This window comes from Pristiophorus japonicus, chromosome 2, assembly GCF_044704955.1.
Source record: "Pristiophorus japonicus isolate sPriJap1 chromosome 2, sPriJap1.hap1, whole genome shotgun sequence".
NCBI lineage: Eukaryota > Metazoa > Chordata > Chondrichthyes > Pristiophoridae > Pristiophorus > Pristiophorus japonicus.
The window spans coordinates 116,200,150-116,223,447 of NC_091978.1; the positions used below are offsets into that span (position 1 = coordinate 116,200,150).

The following is a 23,298-nucleotide window of genomic DNA, read 5'->3' on the forward strand; positions in this document are numbered from 1 at the left end:
CCAAGTTGCATACCATCCTGACTTGGAAGTATATCGCCACTCCTTCATCATCAATGTCCAAATCCTGGAACTCCATACCTAACAGCTCTATGTGAGTACCTTCTCAAGGAATGCATCAGTTCAAGAAGGTGGCTCACCACCACCTTCTCAATTAGGGATGGGCAATAAATGCTGGCCTTGCCAGCGACGCCCACATCTCGGAACAAATTTTTTTTTAATTGACTATTTTGTGTCCCCATAAATGAAGCTAGAAAATGTTCAACAAATGGAATAAAGTAAAAGATTACAATTTTAACTACTATTTTGCATGAATTGTATCGATAGACAAGACTCAGTCTGGATACATATTTCACTTAAATTTCTTCCCAATCCCATGGGAACCTTGCTAAAAGTCTCTGCGGTGCTGAACGGCAGCCATGGATTGATGGATTAGAGAACGGTAGCTGAATATTGCAATTTGCCATGTATGCTGTTCCCTCCCCTTCCCCCTCCCCCCAGGACAGTTTCATTTACAGTCCAGCCCAATTCCCCTTCTCTTTCTCTCCCAGCACAATGGAGTCTGTGAACGCTTTCATGCTGAAATCCTGGACGCCGAAAGGCCGAATCTTCGCTGTCTTCACATGCATGCTGGTCTGCCTGGCGTTATGTGTCCTGCAGTTCAAACTGTTCAAAGACAAAAACAAAGACTTCTATTCTTTCCAAGTCCTGAATTCCAAAGGGAAGCCCGTCTCCTTGGAAAAATACAGAGGCAAAGTGAGTTGCATCAGAACCTTGGCTTCTGCATTTTTCAACGAGTTAATCGTTTTTTTTTAATAGAACAATGTGTAATTTAGGCATTCGCTTATATTTTAAGACCGTATATGTTTAAAGTGTATATGATTGAATTGTCTGAATGAAATTAATGTCTGCATTTCATCCTAGCCCCACCCAAGAACTTAACTTTTACTTTGTTAATACGGTTTATCTTTTCTTTTGTTAGTTAAAATGATCCCATTTTCCTTTCGGATCGGTTGCCGTGCATTGGCAGCGGGTGTTACTCTGAACGTGTTTGTCCATCAGTACTGAGTGGAGGGTTTTGTTTTGTGCTACGTCCCAACAGGCGTCTCTGGTTGTAAACGTGGCGAGTAACTGCGAGCACACGGAGAAAAATTACCGGGGCCTGCAGGAGCTGCAGAGAGAGCTCGGGCCCATGCATTTCAACGTGCTGGCATTCCCCTGCAACCAGTTCGGAAAATCTGAGCCCAGTAGTAACTCCCATATCGACAGCTTCTCCAAAACAAATTACGGAATCACTTTCCCCATTTTCGGCAAGATCAAAGTCTTAGGGAACGAGAGCGAGCCTGCATTCCGGTATCTCATAGGTAAGATAACTTCGATTGTTTTATTTTCCCATACCAAAACTTGTCTTAACTCGTGTGCCTATATTTATGTTGGGTGAAGAACTTAAAAGCAAACAATTATTTAATTACACATTTCCTTCCCCTATCTCTTCACAAATGATGCTCTTAAACAATTTTTTTAAATTTCTGTGTTGTATTTACAGGCATAGCTGTGCAAAAGCAATGTATTGAACTTTCAAATCCATTTGACCGTGGCCGGATTTTACATAAGAACGTAAGAAATCGGAGCAGGAATAAGCCATTTGGCCTCTCGAGCCTGCTCCGCCATTCAATAAGCTCATGGCTGATCTGATCCTGGACTTAACTCCACTTCCCTGCCTGCTCCCCATAACCCATGATTCCCTTATCATTCAAAATCTGTCTATCTCTACCTTAAATATATTCAAAGATTCAACCCCCACAGGTCCCAGGGGTAGAGAATTCCAAAGATTCACAACTCTCTGAGAAGAAATTCCTTCTCATTTCTGTTTTAAATGGGCGACCCTTTATTCTGAAACTATGCCCCCTAGTCCTAGATTCCCTCATGAGGGGAAACATTCTCTCTGCATCTACCCTGTCAAGCCCCCTCAGAATCTTACATGTTTCAATAAGATCACCTCTCATTCTTCTAAACTCCAATGAGTATAGGCCCAACCTGCTCAACCTTTCTTTATATGACAACCCCTTCATCTCACGAATCAACTTCGTGAACCTTCTCTGAACTGCCTCCAATACAAGTACAGGTTGGACTCCCTAATCCGGCATCACCCCTTGTCCGGCAGGATTCCGCTGGCCGGAGGCGCAGAATGCGGCCGGCCTCCACCCCGACTTCGGGGCCTGCCGACACTCAGCCCGCCAGGGGCCCATTGACACTCAACCCACCGGGGGCCCATTGACACTCGGCCCGCTGGGGCCGCACCAACACTCGGCCTGCTGACACTTCAGGCCCGCCCGGGGCACCGACCTCCTCCCCCCCCCCCAGCCTACCCCCGACCTCGGGTCTCCTTCCCCGCCTCCGGGGCTGACCTTCCTTTATCTGGCAAAATCCCTTATTCGACACAGGCCAGGTCCCGAGCGTGCCGGATAAGGGAGGCAAAACTTTGGCAGATGGAGTATAATGTTGGAAAGTGTGAGGTCATGCACTTTGGCAGAAAGAAATCAAAGAGCAAGTTATTATTTAAATGGAGAAAGATTGCAAAGTGCTGCAGTACAGCGGGACCTGGGGGTACTTGTGCATGAAACACAAAAGGATAGTATGCAGGTACAGCAAGTGATCAGGAAGGCCAATGATATCTTGGCCTTAATTGCAAAGGGGATGGAGTATAAAAGCAGGGAAGTCTTGCTACAGCTATATAAGGTATTGGTGAGGCCACACCTGGAATACTGCGTGCAGTTTTGGTTTCCATATTTACGAAAGGATATACTTGCTTTGGAGACAGTTCAGAGAAGGTTCACAAGGTGATGGAGTATCGCTGTTTAAAAAAAAATTATGCCTTGTTGAAAGAGGTGTAACTGGGTATTTAATGGCGTACTGACTGCAACGAGACCTGGGTGTCATGGTACATCAATCATTGAAAGTTGGCATGCAGGTACAGCAGGTGGTGAAGAAGGCAAATGGCATGTTGGCCTTCATAGCTAGGGGATTTGAGTATAGGAGCAGGGAGGTCTTATACTGCAGTTGCACAGGGCCTTGGTGAGGCCTCACCTGGAATATTGTGTTCAGTTTTGGTCTCCTAATCTGAGGAAGGATGTTCTTGCTATTGAGGGAGTGCAGCGAAGGTTCAGCAGACTGATTCCCAGGATGGCAGGACTGACATATGAGGAGAGACTGGATCAACTGGGCCTGTATTCACTGGAGTTTAGAGGAATGAAAGGGGATCTCATAGAAACATATAAAATTCTGACGGGATTGGACAGGTTAGAGGCAGGAAGAATGTTCCCAATACTGGGGAAATCCAGAATCAGGGGTCACAGTCTAAGGATAAGGGGCAAGCCATTTAGGACCGAGATGAGGAGAAACTTCTGCACTCAGAGAGTTGTTAACCTGTGGAATTCTCTACTGCAGAAAGTTGTTGAGGCCAGTTCGTTAGATATACTCAAGGGGGAGTTAGATATGGCCCTTACAGCTAAAGGGATGAAGAGGTATGGAGAGAAAGCAGGAAAGAGTACTGAGGTGAATGATCAGCCATGATCTTATTGAATGGTGGTGCAGGCTTGAAGGGCCGAATGGCCTACTCCTGCACTTATTTCCTATGTTTCTATGAATAACCTTTGTGGCCCTGAAAAACTAATTTTATATTTGTGGAATGTCAAATTTTTCCATTAAAATAATTACAAGTTTTTAATTAATTATTTTTAAAGTATGTTTCTGATACTTAATCTGACACTTAATCCTATGTATATGACCCAATCTTTATTCCGCTTTCTGCAGAATTTATAAAGAGTGAATTAGAATCTGTGCATTTTACTTCCTAGTTTGCTTTCTGTGAGAATTCTTCAAAGTGATTGGTTACTTAGCCAGCTTGATGACATCACTGTTTTGGACGCTTCGGATTGGCTTGATTTGGCACCAGATTCAAACAGAGGTCGGGAAAGCTGAGTTTCACGCCACAGAGATCACTAGATCTTTGTGGGCAGATTTCTTCAAGATCAACGTGAGCGCATCGCTTTGTCGCTGACCGCAAAATCTGGGCCAATGTCACGGCGTGAACTTGGGGTGCTTACCCAATAGTTACCCAGTAAGCTCCCCAGAAATAAGTTAGGGCTGGTGCATTTTCTACTGAATAACCAATTTGGCCCTAAAATCTTAATTTTACAAGTGTAGAGTCCCATTCATTCAGAATTTATTCTCCTCCAACTCCAAACTCTCTTGCCGGCGTGGACTGGTTGGGCCAAATGGCCTGTTTCTGCATAATATATCCTATGTAATCATCCATGAGACTTCCTTCCTGTTCCCTCCACTAAATTTCTATTAAATTCTTGATCACCCAATTTATCTTCTTGGACCCCATGCTACCTGATATAGTTTCGGGCCGCGCCTAAAACGGCGCAGCCCAGACCTGGACGCCCGTTTTTCGCGCCACAAAGTCCGCCTAAAAAATACTCACCTATCCTCCGGCTCCCTGCAGGTCCTCTAGAGCTGGGCACGGTGCAGCATGAGCTGTGGGGGGCGGAGCCAGGTCCCTGCGCTAAAAACAGTGCCGGGACCTCTGCTCATGGGCGCTACAGTGGGCGTGCATGTGCAGTAGCTCCAGGCGCCCAAAACTGTGGGAGGGGCCCGAAGCACGCAGCCCCTAGCCCTGGCCGAATGGCCTCACTGGGGCTGCGTGGATAAGGCTCACCTCCCACCCAACCCAACCCGACTTGACCCCCGCTCCCGGGACCGGACTCGACCCCCCGCTCTCTTCCCCCCCCCCCCCCCCGGGTGACCCGCCCCCCGCCCCCCCCACCCGGCCTCCGCTCCCCTCCCCTCCGCCGCCCCCCCCCCCCCCCCCGGCGACCCGACCTCTGCTACCCGCAACCCAACCTCCGCTCCCCCCCCCCCCATCCTGGCGACCCGACCTCCGCTCCCTCCTCCTCCCCCCCCCCCCCCCCCCCTGGCCTCCGCTACCCCCGGCGACCCGATCTCTGCTCCCCTCCCTAACCCGACCTCTGCTTCCGCCTCCGCCCTGGCGACCCAACCTCCGCTTCCCCCCCCCCCCCCCCCCCGATCTCCTTGACTCCTCCCCCCCCGACCCTCCCCCCACCGACCTGCACGACTCCCCCCCGACTCTCCCTCCGCAAACCCCCCCCCGCGCGACTCTCCCCCCCCCAACCTCCTTGACTCACCCCCCCCGACCCTCCCCCTCCGAGACTTCCCCCCGACTCTTCCCCCGCCCCCCCCCCCCCCGATCTCCGCAACTCTCTCCCCTCCCCGGACCCGAGACCCGACGCCACCTACCTGTAAATCAAGTCTTGGGCCCGACCGTTCAGCCTCCTTCTCTCCCTTGCTCCCCTCCCCTCTCTCCTTCCCTCCCTCCTCTCTCCTTCCCTCCCTCCTCTCTCCTTTCCTCTCTCCTCCCTCCCTCCCTCCCTCCTCCTCCCCGCTTCCATATCCCCCCTCCCTTCTCCACCCCCCCTCCTCCTCACCCCTTCCTCCCACCCCCCACTGCCCTCCTTCCTTCCCCTCTTTCCCCCACCCCCCTTCTCCCCCTCCCCCACCCCCCTCCTCTCACTGTCAGAAACGCAGACACTGACAGACAGAGAGTGAGAGACACACAGACAGACAGAGAGATAGAGAAACTGACAGAGACACACTGTGGGGGGGGCCGTCCCAGCACGCTGTTGGAGGACTCCCGGTGCTGCAGTCGGTAAGTAGAAAATGTTTTATTTAATTGATTTTTTTTGTTTTTTTTATTTTTTATTAATTTTTTTTGACTGATTTATTGGTTGATTTATTGATGTATTTATCATTTATTATTGATGATGGCTCTTTATTTTTAAAACTGAAGTGTTTAATGTTTGTAAACTTCCCTTTAAACCCCCCCCCCACTTCCCTACGCCTGATTTGTAACCTACGCCTGATTTTCTAAGCGTAGATAAGGTTTTTCTGAGCGTACAAAAATCTACACTTACTCCATTCTAAGTTAGTTTGGAGTATGTTTTCACTGCCTAAACTTTCAAAACGGGCGTAAGTGGCCGGACATGCCCCCTTTTGAAAATAAAAATCTGTTCCAAAGTGAAACTATTCTAACTGACTAGAACTGGAGCAAACTAAATGCCAAGAATTGCAATTTCTAAGATACTCCGTTCTAAACCAGTTGCTCCAAAAAAACAGGAGCAACTCAGGCCGAAACTTGGTCCCAGTAAATGGTTCCCTCTGTTCGGGCATTGCCTCCACCATTCAAAACTACTATCGTCACGCTCCTCATTTTAAAAAAAACAATCTCCAGGCTCTCTGTCTTCACTAACTAGAACCCCATTCCCAACCTCTCTTTCCTGTACAGGTATTTGAACGTGTTGTTGACTTACAGATCTTTGTCATCGCTCTTTGTTTGAATTCCACCAATCAGGTTTCCACTCCTCCCACAGTACTGAAAAAGCCTGAACTTAAGTGACAAATGATATCCGCTGTAACTGTGACCAAAGTACACTATCCCTCCTTGTCCACCTTGTTCTTTCCACAGCCTTTGATACGGTCACCCACACTATCCACCTCCAACACCTTTCCTCTGATGTCCAGCTGCATGTGACTGCTGTGGCTTGGTTCCAGTCTTACTATCCGATTACAGTCAGACCATCTCTAAAGATGGCTTCAATTCCCATCCCCAAATAGTCACCTCAAGAGATATTCAAAGACCCTTCCTCATGCTCATCTTAATGCTGCCCTTTGGAGATATCATCGGCAGACATGGGGTCAACCTCCAAATGCACGTTGATGGCACCCAGCGCTACATCTTCACTGCCTAATCTCTCCTTTGGCTTAGTGTTGTTTCCTTCAAAGCTATGAAGCTCCTTGGGATGTTTTTCCACGTTAACGGCAAATTGTTACATGCCACCATTTGCGGCGGTGCCTTAGCTCTGGAATTCCCACCCTCAACCTTTCTGCCTTAAGATGCTCCTTAAAATTTACCTCTTTGACCAAGCTTTTGTAAGTACTCATTTTGTGGCTTGGTGTCACACTTTGCCTGATAATCGCTCCTGTGAATCACCTTTGGGATATTTGACTATGTTAAAGGCGCTGCATAAATGCAAGCAGTTGTTATTCTTAGCCAATTTATATTAAATGGGTAGCCCCATTGTTAAAATAGTGGAGTAAGGAATTTGGAACAAGCACTTTTGGTATTTATACAAGGACATTGCTGACAGTAATATTTTATTTTAATATTTTTGATGTAATGTGAGAAAATGTATCAGAAAACACCGCGATTTAATTTTAATTTATGTGTCTGACCTACTGTATGTTACAGTCAGTTCTGGAATAACTGCAATTTAGTAAACAGCATGTGAAAAACACTTTAGCAAGACCACAGTGGACAGTGTAGCTTTTCAAATAACTAGCACCTTGAATCATAGAATCATAAAATGGTTACAGCACAGAAGGGGGCCATTCGGCCCATCGAGCATATGCCAGCTCTCTGCAAGAACACTTCAGCTCGTCCCACTCCCCCGCCCTTTCCCTGTAGCCCTGCAATTTTTTTTCCTTCAGGTACTTCTCCAATTCCCTTTTGAAAGCCACAATTGAATCTGCCTCCACCACCCTTTCAGGCAGTGCATTCCAGATCCGAACCACTCGCTGCGTAAAACATATTTTCGTCATGTTGCCTTTGGTTCTTCTGACAATCATCTAAAATCTGTGTCCTCTGGTTCTCGACCCTTCTGTCAATGGGAACAGTTGCTCTCTTTCTACTCTATCTAGACCCTTCATTATTTTGACACCTCTATCAAATCTCCTCTCAATTTTCTCTGCTATAAGGAGAACAACCCCAGCCTCTCCAGTCTATTCACGTAACTGAAGTCCCTCGTCCCTGGAACCATTCTTGCAAATCTTTTCTGCACTCTATTTAAGGCCTTCACACCCTTCCTAAAGTGTGCTGCCCAGAATTGGACACAATACTCCAGTTGAGGCTGAACCAGTGGTTTATAAAGGTTCATCATAACTTCCATGCTTTTGTACTCTATGCCTCTATTTATGAAGCCCAGGATCTCGTATGCTTTTTTAACCACTTTCTCAACTTGCCCTGCCACCTTGGCAGAAAAAAATCAAAGAGCAAGTTATTATTTAAATGGAGATAGATTGCAAAGTGCTGCAGTACAGCGGGACCTGGGGGTACTTGTGCATGAAACACAAAAGTTTAGTATGCAGGTATAGCAAGTGATCAGGAAGGCCAATGGAATCTTGGCCTTTATTGCAAAGGGGATGGAGTATAAAAGCAGGAAGTCTTACTACAGCTATATAAGGTATTGGTGAGGCCACACCTGGAATATTGTGTGCAGTTTTGGTTTCCATATTTACGAAAGGATATATTTGCTTTGGAGGCAGTTCAGAGAAGGTTCACTAGGTTGATTCCGAAGATGAGTGGGTTGACTTATGAGGAAAGGTTGAGTAGGTTGGGCCTCTACTCATTGGAATTCAGAAGAATGAAGAGGTGATCTTATCGAAACGTATAAGATTATGAGGGGGCTTGACAAGGTGGATGCAGAGAGAATGTTTCCACTGATGGGGGAGACTAGAACTAGGGGGATTAATCTTAAAATAAGGAGCGCCCATTTAAACTGAGATGAGGAGAAATTTATTTTCTCAGAGGGTTGTGGATCTGTGGAATTCGCTGCCTCAGAGAGCTGTGGAAGCTGGGACATTGAATAAATTTAAGACAGATATAGACAGTTTCTTAACCGATAAGGGAATAAGGGGTGATGGGGAGCGGGCAGGAAAGTGGACCTGAGTCCATGACCGGATCAGCCAAGATTGTATTAAATGGCGGAGCAGGCTCAAAGGGCTGTATGGCCTACTCCTGCTCCTATTTCCTTTGTTCTTATGTTCTTCAACGATTTGAGCACATACACCCCCAGGTGTCTCTGTTCATGCACCCGCTTTAAAATTGTACCCTTTAGTTTATATTGCCTCTCCTCGGTCTTCCTACCAAAATGTATCGCTTTGCACTTTTCTGCATTAAATTTCATGTGACATATGTCCGGCCATTCCTTCAGCCTGTCTATGTCTCCTTGAAGTCTGTCATTGTTCTCCGCACTATTCACTATACTTCCAAGTTTTGTGTCCTCTACAAATTTTGAAATAATGCCCTGTACACCCAAGTCTAAGGGCTGGATTTTGATCAAAAGCCGCCACCACCGGTTTATCGCCCAAAAAACCGCTATGATTATTCAATTAAGAACGGCAGAAAATTAATCAAAAAATAGAAAACAATCCGCCCGGCGGAAAAAATTGGCGTCGCACGTGAATTCTCGGTGGAAACGCGATCCTCGTCAAATTTATTCCGAGGCTATGAGTTGGGCCTAGGGAGGGGCGGGGCGGGGGGGTGGAAACACAAAAACTATTTTTCAAAGAAACAAAAAATAAAACATCTCAAAACATTCACAGGACCCTTTTCCAGTGAATCGCTGCAAAATAATTTTTTTTAAACTTTAACTTACCTTTTTTTGCAGGGTTTCATACCTGCCGCCGATCGAAGGGCTCCTCCGGCTGGTTTCTCCTTGGCGTTTTTTTTTTTCACCAACTACAGATCACCGCCACCACTAAACGCGGGCAGAAGCATTTCTTTCAGTGTTGCATGCCAGCGGTCCGCTCCCCAGCGGTATTTCGAAACTGCCGGCGGAACACTGATGAAATTCCTACCGGGTGGTTTTCTCCCAAAAACGAGGAATACCGCCGAAAAGCGCAGCTGATCAAATTCCAGCCCCTAGTCATTAAAATATATCAAGAATATCAGTGGTCCTAGTACCAACCCCTGAGGAACACCGCTATATACCTTCCTCCGGTCCAAAAAAACAACCGTTCACCACTACTCTCTTTTTCTTGTCACTTAGCTAATTTTGTATCCATGCTGCCACTGCCCCTTTTATTCCATTGGGCTTCAACTTCGCTGGCATACCTATTATGTGGCACTTTATCAAATGCCTTTTGGAAGTCCATTTATACCACATCAACCGCATTGCCCTCAACAACCCTCTCTGTTACCTCATCAAAAAACTCAATCAAGTTAGATAAACACAAATCCGTGCTGGCTTTGCTTAATTAATCCACACTTGTCCAAGTGACTGTTAACTTTGTCCCTGATTATTGTTTCTAAAAGCTTCCCCATTACTTGAGGTTAAATTGACTGGTCTGTAGTTGCTGGGTTTATCCTTACATTTTTTTTGAACAAGGGTGCAACATTTGCAATTCTCTAGTCCTCTGGCACCATCCCCGTACCTAAGGAGGATTGGAAGATTATGGCCAGTACCTCCGCAATTTCCTCCTTAACTTTCCTCAGCATCGTAGGATGCATCCCATCTGGTCCTGCTGATTTATCAACTTAAAGTCCAGACATCCTTTCTAGTAACTCCTCTTTATCAATTTTTATCCCATCCAGTGGCGAAGACCGATGCAAAGTACTCATTTAGTACCTCAGCCATGCCTCCATGTGTAAGTCTCCATTTTGGTTCCGAATCTGCCCCTCCCCTCCTTTTACTGCCTGTTTACTATTTATATGCCTATAGAAGAATTTTGAATTCCCTTTTATGTTATCTGCCAATCTATTCTCAAAGTCTATCTTTGCCCATCTTATTTTCTTTTTCATTTCCCCTCTGAACTTTCTATATTCAGCCTGATTCTCACTTGTATTCACTCCTTTTCTGCTTCATCTTACTCTGTATCTCTTTCATCATCCAGGGAGCTCTGGCTTTAGTTGTCCTACCTTTCCCCCTTGTGGGAATGTACCTCGAATGTTCCTGAACCATCTCCTCATTAAAGGCAGCCCATTGATCGATTACAGTTTTGCCTGCCAATCTTTGATTCCAATTTAGCTGGGCCAGATCTGTTCTCAACCCACTGAAATTCACCTTCCTCCAATTAAGTAATTTTACTCTAGATTGCTCCTTGTCCTTCACCCCTCTTCGTTCTGCTCTCCCACTACTTCAATCCTCTCTCCTCCCCCCGCCCCATCTGATCCCATGACTTTCTCCACACAGTACCAAACAGGAGCACATGCTCAGAGGGACCAGAATACCATGGAAATAATCAGTGTCATTTTGTTGCCTTTTGTCGCACAGCCTGGACACCCTTGCCGTCAGTGTTCCCTCCAATTTGTTTTTCTGCACAGTGCCTTTAAGTGGCTGCGCGGCCCATTCAAATTTTGGAGAATGCGCGGTTTCTTCCATTTAAGAGCTGGTGAACAGCCTGCGCGGGACCTCCAGAGCTTAGCAGGAATGTTGCTTGCCATGGTACAGTACCGAGAATTGTATACACTACTCCAGATGTGGCTGTACCAGTGCCTTGTACAGACTCGCTTTCACCTTGAATTTATGTTTTGTTCCTCTGGCTGTACAAGATCAGATAGCTGGCACACTGCACTGTTACCTTCAGTGAGTTCTCTACAAATACCTCCAGATCCTGCTGTTGTACGTTGTTATAGCCTAGGGCCATTTAGTTTATATTCGCACTGTTTTATTTCCCTTCCATAGTTTCATTAGCTTGTGTTTGTTGACAGTAGGTGCCATTTCGCACTCATCAGCCTCATTCAGCTCACTGAAAGGAGCACTGCAGTACACTAGCTGTCTGATCTTGTGTAGTCGGAGACACAAAACATGAATTCAAGGTGAACAAGGCACTGGTACAGCCACATCTGGAGTACTGTGTACAGTTCTGGGTACTGTACTACAGCAAGGGTATCTGTTATAATCAATTACTTAGATGAGGGGACCGAGTGTAACATATCCAATTTTGCTGATGATACAAAGTTAGGTGGGAAAGTAAGCTGTGAGGTGGATGCAAAGACGCCGCAAAGGGAAATAGACAGGCTAAGTGAATGGCAAAGACATGGCAGATGGGATATAATGTGGAAAAATTTGAAGTTATCCAGTTTGGTAGGGAAAAAAAGCAAAGCATAATTTTTCAAACGTGAGACACTGCGAAATTTTGATATTGAAAGGGAACTGGGAGTACTTGCACACAAATCACAGAAAATTAACATGCAGGTACAGCAAGCAATTAGGAAAGCAAATAGAAACATAGAAAATAGGTGCAGGCATTCGGCCCTTCGAGCCTGCACCACCATTCAATGGGCCCAAGTTTCGAGCCACGCCTAGAACAGCGCAGTCCCGACCTGGACGCCCGTTTTTCGCGCCACAAAGTGCGCCTAAAAGAACCCTCCAGATTCTCCACCTCCCTGCAGGTCCTCTGGCCCTCAGCGCAGCAGGAGCTGTAGGGGGCGGAGCCAGGTCCCTGCGCTGAAAACAGTGCCGGGACCTCTGCACATGCGCGCTACAGTGGGCGCGCATGTGCAGTAGCTCCAGGCGCCCAAAACTGTGTGGGAGGGGCTGAAGCACGCAGCCCCTAGCCCTAGCCCTGGCCGAATGGCCTCACTGGGGCTGCGTGAATAAGGCTCCTCCCACGGCCAGCTCCTGCTTCCTCCTGACCCGACTCGACTCCCGCCTCCGGAACGGACCCGACACCGACCTGACTCCCGCTCTCTTTCTACCCCCCCCCCCCCCCCCCGGACCCGACCCGACCCGACCTGACCCCCCCCCCCACCTCCCCCCGGACTGGACCCGACCCAACTCCCGCTCCCCCCCCCCACCTCCGACCCCGACCCGACTCTCCCCCGTGCCTGACTGGACCCGACCCGACTCCCGCTCCCGCCCCCAGACTGGATCCGACCTGACCTCCCTCCCCCCAACCTGACCTCCCTCCCCCCGACCCGAACCGACCTCCCTCCCACCACCCCCCCCGACCCGACCCAACGCCACCTATCTGTAAATCTGGTGCTGGGGACGGGCCCTGCCCGAAGTCTCGGGCCCGGCCTGTTCAGCCTCCCTCCCCCTTCTCCTTTCTCCCCCCCCAATCTCCTTTCCACTCCCCCCCCCAATCTCCTCCCCCCCCCCCCAATCTCCTTCCCCCCCCCCAATCTCCTTCCCCCCCCCCAATCTCCTTCCCCCCCCCAATCTCCTTCCCCCCCCCCCATCTCCTTCCCCCCCCCCCATCTCCTTCCCCCCCCCCCATCTCCTTCCCCCCCCCCCATCTCCTGATTTATTGGTTGATTTATTGATGTATTTATCATTTATTATTGATGATGGCTCTTTATTTGTAAAACTGAAGTGTTTAATGTTTGTAAACTTCCCTTTAAACACCGCCCTCACCCACCATTCCCTACGCCTGATTTGTAACCTACGCCTGATTTCCTAAAGTGTAGACAAGGTTTTTTCGAGCGTACAAAAATCTTCACTTACTCCATTCTAAGTTAGTTTGGAGTAAGTTTTCACTGACGAAACTTTGAAAACAGGTGTAAGTGGCCGGACATGCCCCCTTTTGAAAAAAAAATTCTGTTCCAAAGTGAAACTATTCTAACTGACTAGAACTGGAGCAAACTAAATGACGAGAATTCCGATTTCTAAGATACTCCGTTCTACACCAGTTGCTCCTAAAAATCAGGAGCAAATCATGTGGAAACTTGGGGCCATAATGATCATGGCTGATCATGCAACTTCAGTACTCCATTCCTGCTTTTTCTCCATACCCCTTGATCCCTTTAGACGTAAGAGCCACATCTAACTCCCTTTTGAATATATCTAATGAACTGGCATCAACAACTTTCTGTGGTAGAGAATTCCACAGGTTCACAATTCTCTGCGTGAAGAAGTTTTTCCTCATCTCGGTCCTAAATGGCTTACCCCTTATCCTTAGACTGTGACCCCTGATTCTGGAATTACCTAACATCAGGAACATTCTTCCTGCATCTAACCTGTCCAGTCCCATCAGAAATTTATATGTTTCTATGAGATCGCCTCTCATTCTTCTAAATTCCAGTGAATATAAGCCTAGTTGATTCCGTCTTGCTTCATATGTCAGTCCTTCCATCCCAGGAATTAGTCTGGTGAACCTTCGCTGCACTCCCTCAATAGCAAGAATGTCCTTCCTCAGATTAGGAGACCAAAACTGAACACAATATTCAAGGTGTGGCCTCACCAAGGCCCTGTACAACTGCAGTAAGACCTCCCTGCTCCTATACTCAAATCCTCTCACTTTGAAGGCCAACATGCCATTTGCCTTCTTCACCGCCTGCTGTACCTGTATGCCCACTTTCAATGACTGATGAACCATGACACCCAGGTCTCGTTGCACCTCCCCTTTTCCTAATCTGTCACCATTCAGATAATATTCTGCCTTCCTGTTTTTGCCACCAAAGTGGATAACCTCACATTTATCTACATTATACTGCATCTGCCATGCATTTGCCCACTCACCTAACCTGTCCAAGTCATCCTATAGCCTTTGAGCATCCTCCTCACAGCTCACACTGACATCCAGCTTAGTGTCATCTGCAAACTTGGAGATACTACATTCAATTCCTTCGTTTAAATCATTAATGTCTATTGTAAATAGCTGGGGTCCCAGCACTGAATCTTGCGGTACCCCACTAGTCATTGCCTGCCATTCTGAAAAGGACCCGTTTATTCCTACTCTTTGCTTCCTATTTGTCAACCAATTCTCTATCCATGTCAATACATTACCCCCAATATCATTGCTTTAATTTTGCACACTAATTTCTTGTATGGGCCCTTGTCAAAAGCCTTTTGAAAGTCCAAATACACTACATCCACTGGTTCTCCCTTGTCCACTCTACTAGTTACATCCTCAAAAAATTCTAGAAGTTTTGTCAAGCATGATTTCCCTTTCATAAATCCATGCTGACTTGGACTGATCCTGTCACTGCTTTCAAAATGCGCTGCTATTACATCTTTAATAATTGATTCCAACATTTTCCCCACTACCGATGTCAGGCTAACCCTGTTTTCTCTTTCCCTCCTTTTTTAAAAAGTGGGGTTATATTAGCTACACTCCAATCCATAGGAACTGATCCGAGTTTATAAACTGTTGGAAAATGACCACCATTGCATCCACTATTTCTCAGGCCACTTCTTTAAGTACTTTGGGATGCAGACGATCAGGCCCTGGGGATTTATCAGCCTTCAATGCCATCAATTTCCCTAACACAATTTCCTGACTAATAAGGATTTCCTTCAGTTCCTCCTCACTAGACCCCCGGTCCCCTAGTATTTCCGGAAGGTTATTTGTGTCTTCCTTAGTGAAGACAGAACCAAAGTATTTGTTCAATTGGCCTGCCATTTCTTTGTTCCCCATTATAAATTCACCGATTCTGACTGCAAGGGGGCTACATTTGTCTTCACTAATCTTTTTCTCTTCGCATATCTATAGAAACTTATCCAGTCGATTTTTATGTTCCCTGCAAGCTTACTCTCGTATTCTATTTTCCCCCTCCTAATTAAACCCTTTGTCCTCCTCTGCTGAATTCTAAATTTCTCCCAGTCCTCAGGTTTGCTGTTTTTTCTGGCCAATGTACATGCCCCTTCATTGGATTTAACACTTTCCCTAATTTCCCTTGTTAGCCACGGTTGAGCCACCTTCCCCATTTTATTTTTACGCCAGACAGGGATGTACAATTGTTGAAGTTCATCCATGTGATCTTTAAATGTCTGCCATTGTCTATCCACCGTCAACCTTTTAAGTATCATTCGCCAGTCTATCCTAGCCAATTCACGTCTCATACCATCGAAGTTACCTTTCTTTAAGTTCAGGCCCCTAGTCTCTGAATTAACTGTGTCACTCTCCATCTTGATGAAGAATTCTTCCATATTATGGTCACTCTTCCCCAAGGGGCCTTGCACAACAAGATTGCGAATTAATTCTCTCTCATTACACAACACCCAGTCTAGGATGGCCAGCTCTCTTGTTGGTTCCTCGACACATTGGTCTAGAAAACCATCCCTTATACACTCCAGGAAATCCTCCTCCACCGTATTGCTGCCAGTTTGTTTAGCCCAGTCTATATGTCGATTAAAGGCACACATGATAACTGTTGTACCTTTATTGCACGCATCCCTAATTTCCTATTTGATGCCATCCCCAATCTCACTACTACTGTTTGGTGGTCTGTACACAACTCTCACTAGTGTTTTCTGCCCTTTGGTGTTCCGCAACTCTACCCATACAGATTCGACATCATCCAAGCTAATGTCCTTCCTTACTATTGCGTCACTCTCCTCTTTCACCAGCAATGCTACCCCATCTCCTTTTCCTTTCTGTCTATCCTTCCTGAATATTGAATACCCCTGGATGTTGAGTTCCCAGCCTTGGTCACCCTGGAGCCATGTCTCTGTAATCCTAATTACATCATATCCATTAACAGCTGTCTGCGCAGTTAATGCATCCACCTTATTACGAATGCTCCTCACATTGAGACACAGAGCCTTCAGGCTTTTTTTTTTAAACACTCTTTGTCCTTTTAGAATTATGTTGTAATGTGGCCCTTTTTCACTTTTGCCTTTGATTTCTCTGCCCTCCACTCTTACTTATCTCCTTTCTACCTTTTGCTTCTGCCTCCATTTTACTTCCCTCTGTCTCCCTGCATAGATTCCCATGGTATGTTAGCTCTCACAAAGGGATTGGAATATAAGAATAAAGAATTCTTACTACAATTATATCGGGTCTTGATGAGGCCATACCTGGAGTCCTGTGTACAGTTTTGATCTCTTTATCTAAGGAAGGATCTACTTGCTTTAGGGGAAGTGCAATGAAGGTTCACTATACTGATTCCTGGGATGAGGGGGATTGTCATAGGAGAGATTGAGTAGACTAGGCCTATGTTCCATAGCATTTAGAAAAATGAGAGGTGATCTAATTGAAATATATAACATTCATAAGGGGCTTGATGGGGTAGATGCTGGGAGGATGTTTCCCCTGACTGGTTAGTCTAGAACTAGGGGTCACAGTCACAGAATAAGGGATTGGCCATTTAAGACTGAGATGAGGAATTTCTTCATTCAGAGAGTTGTGAATCTTTGGAATTCTCTACCCTAGAGGGCTGTGGATGCTCAGTCTTTGAGGATATTCAGGATAGGAGATCGATAGATTTTTGGATATTAAGGGAAGCAAGGGTTATGAGGATGGGGCGAGAAAGTAGAGTTGAAATAGAAGATCAGCCATAATCTTATTGAATGGCGGAGCAGACTCAAAAGGCCGAATGTCCTGCACCTGCTGCTAATTCTTATGTTCCCAACCTACCCAGATCCCTCTGTATTTGGCTTGCCTTTTCCATATTGTTTGAAACACCACCCCCCACCCCCCTCCCAATTTGGTGTAATTCATAAACTTAGCTTTGTTTCTGTCCCCTTCTTCAGATCATTTATATATACTGCAAGCAGCAGTGGCCACAGCATTGATTACTGTGGCACCCTGCGTATGTCCCCATGACATTTCAACACTACTCCATTGCATTTTCTGGTTTAGCCAATTGTAAGTTCTCAGAAATTTGCCACCTGGTCCATACCTTCATAACCTCAAAAACGAATTTGCGCATTACCTCCATTATTTTGTGTTTTTTTAAACTTTAGATATTACAAAGATGGAACCCCGATGGAACTTTTGGAAATATCTGGTTAACCCAAAAGGTCAAGTGATAAAGGTCTGGCGAACTGAAGAGCCCATGGCATCCATCAGACAAGAGGTGTCAGAATTAGTGGCAAATATTATAATGAAAAAAAGAGACGAATTCTGAAACAGAACAGCAGTGTCTGACAGCTTGCTTTTTTGAATTTCAAGAGTCACCCGTCTTAAAGCTCATACACCCTCTTGCAGTTTAACTTGGCAGTGAACCTCCCTTAGATCTGAAATATCCAGCTACATGGAGGTATTGTGGGATCTGACATTGAATATTTCAATCTAAAACTATCTGAAAAGCTGATCGCCTGACTAATCATTTACTTCCAAATATTTATATGTGCTTAAGTTACAATAGAAACAAATCATCATTTAATAATGAACTAAAACCTCTTGAAGTTTATATGACCTGCTTTGCTAGTTATAGACATGTCTTAATATTTTTGAAAGATTACAATCCAGCATTGCGGGTTAATGTGAAATACTATTACATGTACTCACATGCTGTGGTAATCCTAAAGTCGATTTAAATTGTTTATAGGTGTAAGATAAAATAACCACTAAGACTGAACAATTGGTTTACAATGTATTTACAGTAATATAAATCAGATGTGATTTAAAATGAACACCTTTCTGGTCTCACATATGGAAATGCATTGTATGCCTTTCATTTACAGATGCGTTGGAGTGTTTAGTACATAGGCTCAGATCCTGGATCGGACAAAATCATTGTCACAAAAACCCAGATTCCGAGTCACCATGTTGGCTGTTGGAAATGTTTGCATTGGAGCAGATGTGCTACCTGCTGTAGAGCAAATGGCTGCGCTGCTTATTTGACATAATTACCCACATCTTTGAAAGAAAAATAGTTTAACAGCATATATTAGTTGGTAATATGGTTGCCATCAGCGAATGCGTCATTGTACACTTCTGTTTACAAACCTGACAAAGCAACACGCAAGTCATCTATTATTTTTAGGATGACAATGCCCCTTCAATATCTAGATACACCAGTTAAGTTAAAGTGATAGTTGTTCACAGTTTTTACACATGTCAGCATCACACCTGTACAATACACTGATCTCTGGTTTGAGTTCATGTTTTCCACTGCAACATTAACTTGCAATTGTACTGTCATATTTTTAATTCAGGTGATCTAATTCATTCGTACTTCTGCACTATTACTGGTTAGTGATACTGCGATGTTGTAAAATAAATCTTTGTGATACGCTCCTTCTTGCACTATCGCAATGAGAGCACTTTTTTCATCGTAACGCTTGTTTTGTCCTTTTTCCTATGTGATGTAATTCCCCAACAAATAATTGAGTTATGTTGTATATTATATAAACAAGCAGCTGGCCAAGAGTGTGTGAAAAGATTAACACACATTCCCAGTGTTCTGATGATTTTCATAAAACTGCTCACATTTCACTCATGATTTATGTTGAGGACCTATTTCTACCTAGCATGTACTTCATATCACATGGCCTTAGGACTTTTTCATTGATTGCAATTGGACCTGATTATTCTGTCACATGATACAACTGCAACATCACCAGTTGTCAGTGTGGGTAATGGTGACCTTTTGTTGCTTGTGAAACACTTTTGTTACTCTTCCATTTCTATTTTCCTTTTTATTAGTGTCTGTTACTTTTCTGTGTCAATTATTTTCTGTCTCTGTACTTCTCTCTTCATTACTCTCTTCTGGACCAAAACGATGAAGGAGTGCAAGCAGAAAGGAGAGCTACAAAGAGAATAAGTATGGAGTGGTTGTAACCAGCATTGGATTGAGCTACGGAGTCATCAGTTATGTGCCTGCTATTGATCTGCTACATGTGCACATGTATTGTTCACATTGACCCTGGATTACAGAGATGAGGATATGATCTTCATTGAGAAATTACTTCCTGATGAAATTTTCTAGATGTTTCAATAACTAGCACATTTCAATCAGATGCTTCTTATTTGAAACAGATTATTTGAAATAGTTGGAATGTAACAATTTTATTCCAAACTTCCTTGGACTTGTACATTCTCGTCCCTGGACCAGTTTACAGAAACATTATACAAAATTCAGGTAAGGATGCACAATATTTTATGCTACTCACAAAATAGGTCTTATGTGCCTGATAAATGGCACCACTGTTAGTTCCTTTCTAAAGATAGCGTTGTCCTTTCTATCTGATTTTAATCACTCCACCATTGATGGCTGTGCCTTCAGCTGCCAAGGCCCTATCTAAGCTCTGGAATTACCTCCCTAAACCTCTCCACCTTTCTACCACTTTTTCTTCATTTAAGATTCTCCTTAAAACCTATCTCTTGTCATCCATCCTAATATCCCCTTATGTGGCTTGATGTCAAATTTTGTTTGATAACGTTCCTGTGAAGCACCTTGGGATGTTTTACTATGTTAAAGGCGCTACATAAATGCAAGTAGTTGTTCTGATTTAAGCACACCAGAGAAATTACTGTGGCTAAGTTATGTACTTTTACTATATTGAATTTTGAAAGACCCATTGATATTTTAAAATGCGAGAGATTTAGTTCATGTGCTGTGTGTTCGAGAACTTTCACTGCTTCTGTTCAATGACAGTAATTGTCATTGACATTTCAGTATTCCAAATGCTCACATTATATAGCTGTGATGATCAAAATAGAACAAGAACCAAGAAGGGCAATACATCTCCAGTTTATTAAAGGATCAAATATTTGATCTAAAAAAAAACTCTCAGAGCCCTGTTGCGCATGATTCTGTTCGGAGAAATTGTATATTTGTGTGTATCTCAATGTGACTACAATCTGTGAGCTTTGAATACTGTCTCTGCAAAAAGTCAATAAAGATACTTTATTTTGGATGCTTTTTGTGTTTTGAGTACTAACATGGATTTAAATGTTTCCCTTGACCAAGGGAAACATTTGTACACTTACCAATACACTGGTAGATGTGTACTATTATGTTGCAGTTTGCAGTAACAAAATTGATCCCACAACTCGCCGTACTATCAAACTGCCTATCCAACATCAAGTTGTGGGTGAGCCCAGAGTTTCTTACTACTCAACAGAGGCAAGGCCAAAGTCATCCTATTCAGCCTCCAGCTGAAATTCCATGCCCTAATCCATGATTGCATTCCTCTTCAGCAATGTCGCTTAAACTCAGCCTAATAGTATACAACTCCAGCATCATGCTCAACCTTTATCTGAGCTTCTAACCCCACTCAGACTATCATCAAGTCTGCCAACTTCCACCTTAGATACATCACCCATCTTCCCATCTTTTCTCCTTCAACCCCACTGTTGCTGAAACCCTTATCCACACCTCTGATATATCTACATTCAACTTTTCCGATAGCCTCCTCACTGGCCTCCGGAGTTTCACCTAATATAAATCAATTATCAAGACCTCCACTACCCACATCTATTCCTGCTCATAGCCTGGAATGTTGGGGGATCAGCGGGCTGGAAACGCACTGTGAACCCACCGCCATGCACCTTTCCCATGGTCGGGTCTGTAAGCGCTGAGCAGACCCGACAAACAGCGGCGGGGGGCCTAATTCTGGTAATTAGTGGCTTGTTTCGAGCTACTTAAAAATTATTTTCAATTTACCTTTTGCATTTGACAGCTCGTCTGACCTCATTATCTCTCTCACGGTTGACAGATCGCTTCTGTCATCTCTACTTCACCTGCCATCTATTCCATCAGTATGGGTGCCCTTTATACTCTCTCACTTTGATCCTCCATATGATCAGCCCCAACATCAGCAGCACCAATAACAACAACCTTCTCCGCAATCAACTGATGCTTCACAGGACAGAGGGCATCAGCACCCAACTACATTGCTGCCCAGGAATGGCCTCACCATGGCTGGATTTACTTCACTTGAGGCTGCCACATGATGCACCAGGTTGGCACCACACCAACACCATAAAGCATTCCTACAATGCCCAAGCTATTTCTTTCACACTCATGACCATTGCAGGGGATACCGTTGCATCTCACCATTCACTGCAACTCACAAAGCCACTTCCAAAGGTGCACACAAATTTGTCCAAGAACACAAAGTGTTGAAAATAAAGGATTCAATGTTTGAATCCACATTAACTGAAACCTGACGTGAACATTGCATAAAACACCCAGATGCCCCCTTATGTGTTAGTTGGTATGATTGATAAGTGTGAGGGGTAGCTAGTGAGATGGGAATGTGATAATGTAGATAGCGAGGAATGGATGCAGGTGCAAGGTATGTTAGTGTGAGGCAGCAGCAGCCAAGTTCATGGCACCATGGGTGGCTCTGCTGCACAGGAGGGCAGGAAAAAGATTGGGAGAGCTATAGTGGTAGGGAATTATATTTTAAGGAGAATAGATAGGCGTTTCTGGGGTCGCAACCGAGACTCCAGGATGGTATGTTGCCTCGCTGGTGCAATGGTGAAGGATGTTTCGGAGCGACTGCAGGACATTTTGGAGGGGGAGAGTGAACAGCCAGTTGTCGTGGTGCATATAGGTACCAACGATATAGATAAAAAAACGGGATGAGGTCCTACAAACTGAATTTAGAGAGCTAGGAGTTAAATTAAAAAGCAGGACCTCAAAGATAGTAATCTCAGGATTGTTACCAGTGCCATGTGCTAGTCAGAGTAGGAATCACAGGATAGCTCAGATGAATACGTGGCTTGAGCAGTGGTGCAGGAGCGAGGGATTCAAATTCCTGGGACATTGGAACCGGTTCTGGGGGAGGTGGGATCAGTACAAACCAGTCGGTCTGCCCCTGGGCAGGACCGGAACCAATGTCCTATGGGGAGTGCTTGCTCGTGCTGTTGGGGAGGGGTTAAACTAATATGGCAGGGAGAAAGAAACCTATGCAGGGAGACAGAGGGAAGTGAAATGGGGGCAGAAGCAAAAGATAGAAAGAAGAATAGTAAAAATGGAGGGCAGAGAAACCCAAAGCAAAAATCAAAAAGGGCCACATTACAGCAAAATTCTAAAGGGACAAAGTGTGTTAAAAAGACAAGCCTGAAGGCTCTGTGCCTCAATGCGAGAAGTTTTCGTAATAAGGTGGACGAATTAACTGCGCAGGCAGCTATTAACGAATATGATATAATTGGGATTACGGAGACATGGCTCCAGGATGACCAAGGCTGGGAACTCAACATCCAGGGGTATTCAACATTCAGGAAGGATAGACAGAAAGGAAAAGGAGGTGGGGTAGCGTTGCTGGTTAAAGAGGAAATTAACGCAATAGTAAGGAAGGACATTAGCTTGGATGATGTGGAATCTGTATGGGTAGTGCTGCAGAATATCAAAGGGTAGAAAACGATAGTGAACCAAACAGTAGTAGTGAGGTTGGGGACAGCATCAAACAAGAAATTAGGGATGAGTGCAATAAAGGTACAGCAATTATCATGGGTGACTTTAGTCTACATATAGATTGGGCTAACCAAACTGGTAGCAATACGGTGGAGGAGGATTTCCTGGAGTGTATAAGGGATGGTTTTCTAGACCAATATGCCGAGGAACCAATTAGAGGGCTGGCCATCCTAGACTGGTTGATGTGTAATGAGAAAGGACTAATTAGCAATCTTGTTGTGCGAGGCCCCTTGGGGAAGAATGACCATAATATGGTAGAATTTTTCATTAAGATGGAGAATGACACAGTTAATTCAGAGACTGGGGTCCTGAACTTAAGGAAAGGTAACTTCGATGGTATGGGACGTGAATTGGCTAAAATAGACTGGCGAATGATACTTCAAAGGGTTGATGGTGGATAAGCA

The 23,298-nt window shown here is 45.0% G+C and overlaps 1 protein-coding gene across 1 annotated transcript; it reads left to right on the top strand.

The window, feature by feature from the left end:
* The first annotated feature begins 551 nt into the window (after positions 1–551).
* On the top strand, positions 552–20,385 carry LOC139231678 (probable glutathione peroxidase 8-B). Its single transcript, XM_070862525.1, has 3 exons — positions 552–753; positions 1,100–1,361; positions 17,487–20,385. Exons 1-3 carry the CDS (start codon positions 553–555, stop codon positions 17,648–17,650), a joined length of 627 nt encoding a protein of 208 aa, XP_070718626.1. The 5' UTR covers position 552; the 3' UTR covers positions 17,651–20,385.
* Positions 20,386–23,298: the final 2,913 nt, after the last annotated feature.

Coding starts and splice junctions, on each gene's coding strand:
- LOC139231678 (XM_070862525.1), top strand. CDS start 553: ATGGAGTCTGTGAACGCTTTCATGCTGAAATCCTGGACGCCGAAAGGC. Junction 754..1,099: donor TGGAAAAATACAGAGGCAAA/GTGAGTTGCATC, acceptor ACGTCCCAACAG/GCGTCTCTGGTTGTAAACGT. Junction 1,362..17,486: donor TGCATTCCGGTATCTCATAG/GTAAGATAACTT, acceptor TTTAAACTTTAG/ATATTACAAAGATGGAACCC.